General features: G+C 51.5%; 1 protein-coding gene across 3 annotated transcripts in view; it reads left to right on the top strand.

Annotated features, from left to right (window-relative positions):
• The window catches only part of P4HA3 (prolyl 4-hydroxylase subunit alpha 3), a 38,598-nt gene extending 28,658 nt beyond the window's left edge, over window positions 1-9,940 (top strand). Inside the window, exons 8-14 of one of the 3 annotated variants that reach the window (XR_001794134.4) lie at window positions 1,438-1,502; window positions 3,049-3,208; window positions 6,156-6,218; window positions 6,821-6,889; window positions 8,494-8,590; window positions 9,366-9,502; window positions 9,714-9,940. Coding sequence is in view for 2 of the 3 variants with exons in the window: in XM_008264084.5 (XP_008262306.3) it covers window positions 1,438-1,502; window positions 3,049-3,208; window positions 6,156-6,218; window positions 6,821-6,889; window positions 8,494-8,590; window positions 9,366-9,436 (525 nt within the window). In the remaining variant the exon portion in view is untranslated. Of the gene's footprint in view, window positions 1-1,437; window positions 1,503-3,048; window positions 3,209-6,155; window positions 6,219-6,820; window positions 6,890-8,493; window positions 8,591-9,365; window positions 9,580-9,713 lie in introns of those variants that run through there. The other 2 variants (XM_008264084.5, XM_051822340.3) reach the window with 2 other exon arrangements.
• Window positions 9,941-12,573: the final 2,633 nt, after the last annotated feature.

Below are 12,573 nucleotides of genomic sequence, written 5' to 3'. Positions count from 1 at the left end.
CCTTGACTTCTCTTCACCTGTATGATTCCCATGTCTCTTGTGGGTATCCCAGGAAGCTGTCCTGTTCCTTAGAGGGATGGGTGAGTTGCCCTTCTTGATATTTCCGTGGCACCCTGTTCTTGCCCACTGTGACCCATTAGATGACTTACAGGCAGAGACGCTGTCTTGTTTAACATGCTCTTTTTCCAGGGCCTAGCACAATGCTTGGGACAGAGAACAACTCATAAATATAAGTGCCAAACAGCGAGGGACTTGTTAGGAGACAGTAAGGGATTGCTAAAGGAATTAAATGCGAGGTGGCCCTGTAATTGGGTGAGAGAGGACTCCCTAGGCCATTGGTTTTGCTCTCGGAGAACAATGGGCAGAGAAGAGTTCCCCAGAATGTGCTGTTCATGCGCAGCATGTTATAGGTGGGGAGTGGGCCCAGGGAAAGGCAGAGGTCATGCCCAAGTTGTCCACCTGGTTTAGCGGCAGGGAGAGTGCCGGGAGCCTTAGGGAAGAGCAGAGGTCCGTCTTGCTGGTCTTCCTTGGTTCTTTGCCCTGGTAGCCCCTGACTGCCTGGAAAGCACCAGGCCTGGCCCCAGGGCCTCTGATTATCTTGCAGCCCAGGGCCCGGCCTCATCCATTCATTTGTTCACTTAACCAAGGTCCCTGCCCGGCCTCCTCTGGAGCCTGGGGGTGCACACTGAAAGGAGGAGGCCTTGCCCGCAGGGAAATGGCATCCTGGTGACAGAGGCAGAAGCAGACGCAACCCTATGTGAATACACAGTGTCTTTCTGTCCCTAGTCCAGTGGTTTTGTAATTCAGAAGCACTTCATAAATAACGTGAATACCGAACCCAGGAATTCAGAACAAATTCGAGACATTCAGTTAGTGGTGACTCCAAACCTGTTGTTGATTCTCATGATTAAGGCAGATGCGGCAGAAGAGCGTTTGATTCTGCGTAAGGAAAGGCTTTAGACAGCACTGTTCCAGAGGAGCGGCTGCCTCTGAGCACAGGGCTTCCAGCTGTCAGGGGCATTCTTTCATCCAGCAAACACCAAGTGCTTCCCACAGGGCGGGCCCCATGCCCAGCGCTGGGACACAGAGATGAATGAGCAGCAGCCCTGACCTCGCCTCGCTGGTCTTGCAGATACAAAAGGGATTCAAATACCAGTTTATTCCAGTTCAGCAAACCATCGTGGAACCCTTACTGCCAGATACGGTGCTACAGGCTGTTCTCACCTCTAAGAGCCTTCTGGTCACTTAGGACCTTCTGTGTTACAACCAGTCACCATCCTTAAGCTTGTACCGTGTTGCGAAACACCCTCTAATGAGGGAGGAAATGGAGATCATTGTGCTTATACTTCAAAGACATGGGGCCATGACAGAGCCCTGGCCTGGCCCTGCCCTGTGGCCCCTGACTACCTGGACCTCGTCTCATGTTTTCCCCACCAGCTGCAGAGATCCGTGGTGGCCTCAGGGGAGCAGCAGTTGCAAGTGGAGTACCGCATCAGCAAAAGGTGAGACAGTCTGCCCGCTGCCTGCCCTTGGGCCTGAGCCACCACATGGCCTGGTCAGCAGCGGCCACTCAGGTGCTGCCAGAGAGGCCGCTGGAGAGCCCAGGGTTCATGTCCATACCCATACATCCTTTCTGAAAGGAGGAAGCAGTTTTGACTCTCCTCACCCAAGGACCTTACCCAGGTTGTTACATAGTCTGAGGATTTAGCTAGAGGGCCATTGGAGCAGGACTTGAGAAAAAGTGTGGATGCCCTCAACCAAAACATGAGTGCACAGTTGCTCTCCTAATTAGGATTGCTTTTCTAGAGAATTCAGTCCCGTGCATTCCTGCCTCCTGACTTGTGCAAGGCCTGACTTGCCAGCACTTGGGCAAGAGGGTTGAGCAGACTCCTGGCCCAGCAGCTCCTCTTGAGGGAAAGGTTCAGAGGAGGGAGCTTGGCTCCCCCCACCCCCCCACCCCGCCACCTCCCTCTGCAACCCTGTATTCGCACTGTGAGGTCAGGACTAGTGGCACAGCAGGAGGAGGAATCTATCCAAGCCATGAGACTGGCATCCTGGGGGAGAGGCCCAACCCCTGCATGGGTGGCTGGGAAGTGAGGGGAGTGATGAAAACTTTGATTCCGAATGATTGGGCTGAACTTACTTGGTCTGGTCCATTTAAGGACTTCTGACGTGAGGAATCATTTTCTCAGCTTAAGAAGGTCCCATGCAACCTCAGCCTAATTGCTTTCTCTAACCCTTGTAATATTCTTGTGTCAGAGAAAAATCAACTTTATCTATAGATTCATTGATTTCAGGGGAGGAGATGGTATTTTCTTCACTTTTCAGATCAAAAAACTATCTCCTCCTCCTCCTCTTGCATCAGGCTCCAACCCTCTGGATGTAGCTCTGTCCACACAGCTTCCCTGGAACTGGGCTCTCGGAGGTCATCAGGGAACCCCTCCCTCAGTGCCAGATCTCTTTCCTGCCCACACACCTTCACAGACTGCCCATTATCCACCAAGAAAATCCAGATGCCTTGCCACGTGTCCCCGGCTTCCTCATGCCCTGAGCCCACTTTCCCAGCCTTATCTCCCCCTACTTCTTTTATGGACCAAGTGCTTTGGCATCTGCCTGTGTTACTCATAGTCACACCTCCATGTTTGTGCTCATGTTGCTTCTTAAGGCTCGAATATCCCTGCGTGTTTTCCACCTGTGAGTATTGACACTTTATGCCCCCTTCAAACTTCTGCTTAAATGCCGCCATCGTATGGCAATGCCGCCATCGTATGGCAATACCTCACAGAGTTAACTTCTCCCTCCTCTGTACTCCCCAGTAATTGAAAGTCTTCATTTTTTTCTATCTTGATGGATACTTAGTTATATTTGTGCTGGTCTTTTCTTCCATAATGCAGGAGCCTTTGAAAGCAATAGCTTTGTCTTGGGTATCTTTGTAAACACGAGAGTTTCCTGCCTGCCTGCCTGCCTTCTGGCGGTTGACATCATCCATTCAGACATCACTGAGTCATTTGTGGCCCCAGAGCATTGATGATGCAATCTACGTTTTAGTGCCTGGCTGAAGGACACGGTAGACCCAATGCTGGTGACCCTGGACCACCGCATCGCTGCCCTCACCGGCCTCGATGTCCAGCCTCCCTACGCGGAGTACCTCCAGGTGGTGAACTACGGAATCGGAGGGCACTATGAGCCTCACTTCGACCATGCTACGGTGACCGTGGGGCCAGGGCTATGGGGTGGGGAGCCAGGGCAGAGGCAGAGCTGTTGTAGGGCTGTCAGGGAATACTAATCGAAATCTTACAACAAAGATTCTTATTCCAGGAATATTTGAAAGGCTTAGTTTCAAGCTGACTGCTGCTGATTCTTTGTCTTCCGAGTGCCATCCGCCTTTCCGAGGTTTGCTAGCTGGGGGAGAATGTGGTCTGGAAAGGAATTGTCTCTCCTGCTTCTCCTGGGGTCTCCCCATGAGGATTGTCCTCCTTCTGGTCACTGTCCTTTCACCAGCATCTCAGTTGCTCACTTTTGCTGACAGTATAAAATGATTTCTGAGGAGTATAAAAATCTCTCCAAAACTGATCTATAGATTCAACCCCAACTTCATTAAAATTCCAGGAGTTTTTTTTTTTTTTGGTAGAAATTAACATGCTGATTCTAAAATTGTATATGGAAATGTAAAGGACATAGAGCATTTTGTTTTTTTTCTTTTTAAAGTTGTATTTATTTATTTGAAAGTCAGAGTTAGACAGAGAGAGAAGGAGAGGCAGAGAGAGAGATCTTCCATCTGCTGGTCCACTCCCCAATTGGCCATAGTGGCCGGAGCTGAGCTGATCCGAAGCCAGGAGCCAGGAGCTTCTTCCAGGTCTTCTATGTGGGCAGGTGCCCAAGAACTTGGGCCATCTTCTGATGCTTTCCCAGGCCACAACAGAGAGTTGGATCAGAAGTGGAGCAGCCGGGACTCGAAGCAGTGCCCATATGGGATGTTGGCACTGCCACAATGCCAGCAATTTTGAAAAGAACAAAAGCAGGACATACACTCCCTGATTTTAAAACTTGGCATAGAACTACAGTAATCAAGACAGTGCGGTGCTAGTGTAAGGACAGACACAGAAGTCAATAGAACAGAACAGAGTCCAGAAATAAACCCATACCTTTATGATCACTTGATTTTTTTTATAACAATGCCAGGGAAACTCAGAGAATGAAATACAGTCTTTTCAACAGATTGTGCTGGAACAATTCAATATCTATCTGCAAAATAATCATAATGCTAAGATGATGACTTTAGACCCTTATCTCACACCATATACAAAATTAACACAAAATGGATCATAGGCCTAAGTGTAAAGTGAAAAATTATAAAATTCTAGAAGAAATAAGAGAAAATATTTATGATCACTGGTTAGGCAAGGATTTCTTAGATGGATATCAAAGCACGATCCATAAAATTAGGAAACTGATAAACTGGACCTGATCAGAATGAAAGTCCAGTGCTTTTCAAAAAATACCATTAGAAAATGAAAAGATAAACCAGGGGCTGGCACCATGGTTCACTTGGTTAATCCTCCACCTGAGGCGCTGGCATCCCATATGGGCCCTGGTTCTAGTACTGGCTGTCTCTCTTCCAGTCCAGCTCTCTGCTATGGCCCAGGAGGGCAGTGGAGGATGGCCCAAGTGCTTGGGCCCTGCACCCGCATGAGAGACCAGGAGGAAGCACCTCGTTCCTGGCTTCAGATCAGTGTAGCGCCAGCCATGGCAGTCATTTGGGGAGTGAACCAATGGAAGGAAGACCTTTCTCTCTCTCTCTCTCTTTCTCTCATTGTCTATAATTCTACCTGTCAAATAAAAAATATATTTTAAAAAAAGGAGAGATAAGCCACCACCTAGGAGAAGATATTTGCAAATCATGTATCTGATAAAGGACTTATATTCAAAATATATATAGAATGTTTATAACTCAGTGACAGGATAAACTTCTCAATTTTTTAAGATGGGCAAGAGATTATTTGAACAGCACTTCACCAAAGAAGATAAGTGAATGACTAATAAGCACATGAAAAGATGTTCAGCATCATTAAAGAAGTGTAAATTAAAGCCACAGTGAGATAGCACTGCATTCCTATTAAAATGACTAAAACAAGAAAATATCAGGGCAACTATTGGGAAGGATGGGGAGGAACCGGAACACTCACCTACTACTAGTGAGAATGCAAAAGGGCACAGCTACTTTGAAAATAGTTTGGCTTTTCTTAAAAAGTTAAATGTATACCTGCATGTGATCTAGCCATCCTACTCCTAGATGTTTTACCTGAAAACATAAATACACACACACAGACCCATACAAAGACCTGTACATGAATATTTATACTAGCTCTATCTGTAAGCCCAAAAATTGGAAACAGCCCAAATATCCATAAGCAGGTGAATGGATAATAAATAAATGTGATACATCTGCACAATAGAATATCACTGGGCTATAAAAAATAATTAACTACTGCTATATCCAACAACATAGACGGATCCTAAAAACTATATACAAGAAGCCAAACATAAAAGGCTGCATATTTTATGATTCAATTTGTATGAGACTTCTAGAAAAGGCAAAACTGTAGAGTTAGAAAGTCGGTAACTGTTGTCCAGGGTTGAGGTGGGAGCAGAAACTGACTGCAAGCTTTTCAGGGGATAGAAGTGCTCGGAGATTGGATGTGAGCAGTTGGACAACCGTTAAAATGTACTGCAATTCATTGAACAGTACTCTTAGAGTGGGTGAATTTTATGGTATGTAAATTATATCTCCAACTGTCTACAACAACAAAAGGACTATGTCTCTTTAGCAAATCTTTGAGAATACCAGTCTTATAATCTGTAATATTTTCTATATTAATTTCCTTATTTTAGAGAATCCAAGGATGCAATTAACTGCTCATATAGGTACTTTTGCCACTGACAAGTAGCTCTGTTTTGGTTAGTCTACAGTTAATTTTTATGTATACCTAAGAAATAGTGAAAAAGTGTATGGAGTACCTGTCAGCACAGGTGGTACCTACTCCAACAGGTGTAGCTCGGGACTACAACCCCTCTGGATGCCCCCATTGTACCCCTTCCTGTATCATTCTGATGTCATCCATGTAAAACAATGGCATGTTGTGTTTTCATCTCAGTCACCGAGCAGCCCCCTGTACAGAATGAAGTCCGGGAACCGAGTGGCAACGTTCATGATCTATGTGAGTCTTGCTCTGGAGGGGCCAGGGCTTCTTTCTGAATGATTATTCATGGATCTCTATTTTTAAAAACTGGTTTCCAAAAAGATTTCACCTATTGATTTTATCCAGTACTCAAGAGAAAAGTCTCCCAGAATGTTGTGTCAAACAGCATTTTTATTAGCTATTATAGGAGCTAGAAAGAAAGACCAGATGGCCCCCACCCTCCTCTAGCCTACACTGGGTGGCTCTAACTAGGACCTGGTTGTAGGTCGTGGGTTAGGGTGGCAGGTGGGGTGACACTGACGGCCAAGAGGTGGTGGGATTTGAACCACACAGGCCTCCCTGAGGTCCCACATACTAGATGGTTTTGAAAAGCACAGGCCTGCAGGTGAGAGTGTGGAAGGGAGAGGGAAGGAGGAGTCCCAAACCATGCCCCTCTCATGGCCCTGCAGGCCAACACCACTGCCACCGAGCAGCCTCCCCGAAGGGCTTCCAAGTATTTCTCCCCGAGTAGAAATCGCGGTCCCGGGAAGGAAGCGGTGTAGGAACATCACGATGAACACGGGACACAGCAGAGAAGGTGGCGGCCCTCTTAACTCTGCCTTCTTCCCCTCGGGCTGCAGCTGAGCTCGGTGGAAGCCGGAGGAGCCACGGCCTTCATCTACGCCAACTTCAGTGTGCCAGTGGTGAAGGTGAGGAGCTCATGCAAGCGCCCAGCTGACCCTCCCTGCCCTGCTGGCCAGCCCCTGAGCTGGCTCTGGGAGGGGGTGGGAAGAGGTTTCCCCCTGCCCATGGCTTTTCCTGCGACCACAGCGCGTTCCCCGCTCCTCTGTGTTATTTTGGTTGCACTTTCATTACAAGTAGATGATGGCACATCCGACTGCCCTGCCACTGCAGAGCTCCTCCAAGTTAAGAAGCCCACCTGGGGCTGGAGCTGCTGCGTGGTGGGCGAAGCCATAGGCTGAGAGGCCGGCATCTCTCATCGGAGCCCCAGTTCTAATCCCAGCTGCTCTGCTTCCAATCCAGCTCCCTGCTGATGTGCCTGGGAAAGCAGCAGAGGAGGGCCCAAGTCCTTGGGCCCCTGCCACGCATGTGGAAGACCCAGATAAAGTCCCTGGCTCCTGGCCTAACCCAGACGAGCTGTTGAGGCCAATTGAGGAGTGAACCAATGGTTGGAAGATATCTCTCTCTGTCTCTCTCTCTCTCTCTCTCTCTCTCACTCATTCTTTCTCTGTCTCCCCCTCTCTATCATTCGACCTTTCAAAAAAACAAGATCTTTTAAAATCAAAAAGAACTCGATGTGAGTCACCTTAGGCTCTACTAGTGACCAGTTCCTTCAGTCATTTGCTCATCCAACACTGAGAGCTAGAGACACCGAGCACCCAGAGGAAAGCCCCAGCACTCCCTCTAGCGCGCGCAGAAAAGTGGTCGTAGGGAACAAGATGCTGGGTTTGAGCTATGGAAGATGGAAGCCGGGCATACAGGAGGGTCATGTGCTGGGTGGCCTGTTTAGCAAATGGCTATTTCCTCCAGATTTCAGATGGGACTCCCCGCAGCCCTGAACTAGTTCGGGAATGCAGTGAGGATGGGTCACGCCTATAAGGCACTCGGCACCGTGCCAGCTCATCCTAAGCACTTGGAGAAATAGACGCTGGGGATCTGCAGTTTGCTAGGGGGTTTGGGAACACGGAGGCTGCCGTTGCTTCCTTCACTACCTGGGCCGTTGTCTACTTCTGATGGCTAAGGCTGAAGTCAGTCTGCAGGAAGAGTATAGGACACAAAGCCCGAGCATGTGTGTGTGTGAGGAGAGCACACAGGATGTGGAGTCAGAACACCTGGGCTTGGGGCCTAACTGCTCCTTCTTAGCCTCCACTTCTTTGCAGGGAGATGGGATTTCAGTAGTGCCTGCGTCCCAGGGGAGCGTGGGAAGACAGGCATCCGACTCCGTGGCTGATGTTCTAGGGGGAAGTTTGTTCCCCTGGTAGGTTTGTCGGGTGTCGTCCCTCACCGATCCCATGACTCCCATGCTTTGCTCTTAGCACTCGCTACTCTGTCCTGGTCTGTTTCATGTCTCTCTCTACTGTCCTGATTTGTGTCCCCAAGGCGGGGAGCAGGGCAGGCCCTCCGCCAGCCAGCCACGTGTGAGTGAGCCAGTGCCCACACATGCTACTCTGTGTGCATGCCTTGTCCCCGGGCTGCACAGGGCAGCGGTGTCTTTAATGACCCTAAGCACCGGCCCTTCCCCTGCATGTCCGGAGGGCCAGGGGCCTGGGCTGAGCCTCCCTCTTGTTTTCAGAATGCGGCGCTGTTTTGGTGGAACCTGCACAGGAGTGGCGAAGGCGATGGGGACACACTTCATGCTGGCTGTCCTGTCCTGGTGGGAGATAAGTGGGGTAAGCCCTGCCTTTCTGGGAACAACCAGCTGAGGGTTGCAGAGTGGAGTGAGATAGGGGCTGGGTGGGAAATAGCATAGCTGGCCCCCCATCCCCACTCCACCCCACCCTCGCTTCCGGAAGCTTCAGCACAGTGCCACAGTAAATGAGATGATCAGATGACCAATCAGGTGCCCCAGCAGACTGGGAGATGGCTGGGAGTGGGGGCCCATCACAGACAGGTGTCAGGAGGGGGTCCTGCCCTAATTCCTGAGCACAGCCCAGGAGGACCGGGGCGGTGGGGCTGAACCCCTCTGCATCCTCTACCCCAAGAGACAACCACCCAGCCACTGCCTCCAGCCATCTCGCATCTCCCCCAGGAGGTGGCTAACAAGTAAACGCTAAGCAAGCAGTGGACAGATGTGTTGCTGGCGCATCTTAGCTCTGAGGACTGAGTGAGGTGGAGGAGGGCTCTGGTGCTGAGATGGTACTGACAACACCAAGCCAGCCCTTCTCTGATTACCTAGAAGCAGCTGCAGAGCGGAGGTGGCCTTTTAGAATGGAATGAGAGATGGCGCTTCCACTCTGGGCTTTGCAGTAGTCAGGACCTCTTGGGCTTTTCCCAGAGGACAATGCCCTCCTGGCTGTTTACCCCAGGGAAACAGCTCCTTGTGAGTTCATTGCAGGGCGGGGACTAGAGTGCAGAATTTGAGGAGGTGCCTGCCCACGCTCCTAGGCATGGCCTCTGTTTGTTCACTAGTGAGCTTGTTCTTTTGTTGGTCCTGCTCCCTCCTAGTGGCCAACAAGTGGATACACGAGTACGGACAGGAATTCCGCAGGCCCTGCAGCTCCAGCCCTGAAGACTGAAATGTTGGCCCAGAGCAGCCGGTGGTGTCCTGTTGCTCTCCAGAGAGGCTGGGAGCCGAAGCTAGGGTAGGAGAGAAGGCAGAGCAGCATCCGGGACGCGGGGAGCAAGGAGTGGGTCTTCACCAGGGGCCCCTTGGCCTCTGCCGTGGCCGTGAGGGTCAGAGCAGAACGGATAACCCGGGGAGGGGCAGTGGAGACCTTGGCAGAGGTTCTGGGGCTCAGGCTCTCTCAGGGATGTGCTCAGTGGGGCTTTTGCCACCTTCAACTCTGACCACAGGGGACCCAGAAGTGACAACGGTGACACCTGCAGGAGGGACCGGCCAGGCCCGTTGGCTTTGAGGCCTCCTCCAGGACTTCCGCTGGAGCCTGAGCAGGGGGCGCCCCATGCGCTGGGGCCATGTTGAGTTTTTCTTTTTTAAAGCAGCAGGAGACCTCCTCTCCTTTTGTTGAGATCGTTTTGTAATACAGCCATTAAAAGGGTTTTTCCAGATCATTTTTTCCGCAGCTGAGGATATTGTGACCGGTGACCTTTAATTTGTGCTGCAGTCCCGCCATCCCCGCCCCGCGTCTGGCCCCGGGTCCCTGAGGAGCCGGGTCCCGGCCACTTTACTCTCCCCCTTTAACCAGCGCGTCTTCTTCCTAGCGCGCATCTGCGCTGAGTGACTTCGCTCCCTGGTTACCTGCAGGGTCGCCTTTCCAGGGTGCGTGCTATAGCCTGCTATAGTCGGCACTGCCCGACTTTGTCAGCGCCTGCGTGGGGGCCCCCCTTCCGCGGCCTGCTCCCCTGGTCTCGGCACCCCCGAACCCCGGGGGGACGGCAGGTCGTCTGTGGGCGGAGTCTGAGGAGAAGCATTTCCCAGCAGGACTTGCGGGTGCCGAGGGTATTTGAGCGCTTGGGCCCAGACGACGACGACGTCGTTCAGGGTGCTTGGCTCAGCTTCCTTCGCGGGGCTGGGGGCCCGTTTTGCTCACAGAGAAGCCATTCAGAGGGAGGACGGGGTGGGTGGGAGCTGTGCTGCTCTGCCCCCAGCTCGCACGAAGCCCTTCAAGATGTCGGCTTCCGGAGCGCTGGGCTGTCCAAGGTAAGAGCCCTGATGTCCTGACAGCCGGCTGCCTCAGAGCCTTGGTGAGTGCCTGTCACGACGTTCCGGGTCCTAGTGCTGAGTGCGCCAGGCTTCTGGAAATTCTGCTTAATTACTGTCGCCCACGGCCTGCAGGCCGGACTGCTCCTGTCTTCCCAGGGCGCCCTGAGCTATCATAGCAATGGCCCCACTCTAGAGTTTCCTGTTTGGTTACTGAACGCTCGTGCCATCCGTGTGCGCTTGATTCAGTTATTATCTCTGTTGGGAGATAAGGAGGCAGATATAGAGACTTAGGTAATTACGCTCAAGGTCCCAGAGTCCGGCCCCAGATCTTGGGCTTTCCACATAAGTGCTTTTAATTAACGATGTGTGCCAGGTGGTAGTTATCAATCATCTGGGCCAGGTGACTGATGCCCTAGGACGTCTGGCTGCAAATTCAGGAACAAGTGCTTAATGAGCTTTCCTCCCGGGGGCAGGCCCTGGCCTGGGGGGCGCAGAGAGGGACAGGATGCAGCTTCTGGGAGCTGGGCCAGTAGGGGGTGAGACAAAATGCATCCTGGGTTGAGAGTCACATGAGCCCAATGTGCAAATGCTGCATGGGAGAAGCCCGGAGTCGCCCCTGGGCACTGTGATCTGGGGGAGGTGGGGAACCGCCTGTGTTCACATCTCACGAGGTGTGCTGTGGTTTGAATGAGATTTGACTCCCAAACTTGTGGACAGCTTTGGGGAAAGTTGTAAGTCAGTGGTGCTGAGAGGGTGGAGGTTGATCCATTAATGGTGTTGGGGCGGTCCCTAGGTCCCTGGGGGCATGCCCACGGCAGGCTGTGCTTTGAGAGGGTTGGTTATAAAAGCCCAGCTGGGCCCAGCTGCTCTCCCCATGTCCTGACTGGCCGTGTGGTCTTCCATGCGCGCGCTGTCATCACCATCCTCCAGCTGCACTACAGCCAAACCCACGGGGCCGGCCTGATCTGGGCTTGTGAACCTGCAGAGCCGTAGCCAGAGCCGACCCCCTTCCTTCACAAGTATCTTGTCACTGTAGTGACGAAAAGCTAATAGAGGGTGCGTACAGGGTGGTGGGCCCTTGCTGGCACCAGGGATGGTGAGAATTGATGCCGACCCTAAAAGGACAGACCCTCAAATCATCACAAAACCGTTTACCACGAGTGGAGACCTGAACGCAGAGCACCGAGAGCTGCCCCCAGCCCTAGGCCTCATGGGGAGGAGGGATGTGAGCGAGTCTTGAAGACGGGGAGGCTCCCTAGAGGCCAGGAAGGAAGAATGGGGCCGGGCCTGCAACAGGAGGTGAGCCTGGCCCTAGAGCTACCATTAGTAACACCTTGCTTTTGGCCACAATGTTAGCGTTTTGTTTAGAGAGAAGGAGAGAGAAACAGAAAGAAAGCTCCCATCTGCTGGTCTGCTCCCCAAATTCCCACAACAGCCGAAGCCAGGAGCTGGGAACTCAGAGTCGCCCACATGGGTGGCAGGGACTCAACTAAGTAAGCCGTCACTTGCTGCTTCCCAGGCTACACGTTAGCAGGAAGCTGGAATGGGAGCAGAGCTGGGATTTGAACCCGGGCTCTCTGTTATGGGATGCAGGCATCTTAACTGGTAAACACCGGCACCCCTTAGGCATGTTAGTTTTGTCTTGAAAGAATTACAGAGAAAAAGGAAGAGGCAGATCTTCCATCCTCTGGTTCACTCCCCAGATGACCTCAATGGCCAGGGCTGGGCCAGGCTGAAGCCAGGAGCTGAAACTCCCACTTGTATTATCTTCTGCCTTTCCAGGTGCATAAGCAGGGAGCTGGATCAGAAGTAGAGCAGCTGGGACTCAAATTAGTCACCATATGGGATGCTGGCGTCATAGGCGGTGGCTTAACCTGCTACTCCATAACATCGGCTCTGGCATGTTAATTTTTTAAAAAAGATTTTATTTATTTATTTGAGAGGTAGAGTTACAGAGAGTGAGAAGAGGCAGAGAGAGAGAGAGAGAGGTCTTCCATCCACTGGTTCACTCCCCAAATGACTGCAACACTGGAGCTGGCCCGATCCAAAGCT

This window comes from Oryctolagus cuniculus, chromosome 1 (genome assembly GCF_051225735.1).
Source record: "Oryctolagus cuniculus isolate XC-2025 breed Fujian yellow rabbit chromosome 1, ASM5122573v1, whole genome shotgun sequence".
Lineage (NCBI taxonomy): Eukaryota > Metazoa > Chordata > Mammalia > Lagomorpha > Leporidae > Oryctolagus > Oryctolagus cuniculus.
Note: the sequence above shows the minus strand (reverse complement) of the source record. Positions and strands in the feature narration are given on the sequence as shown.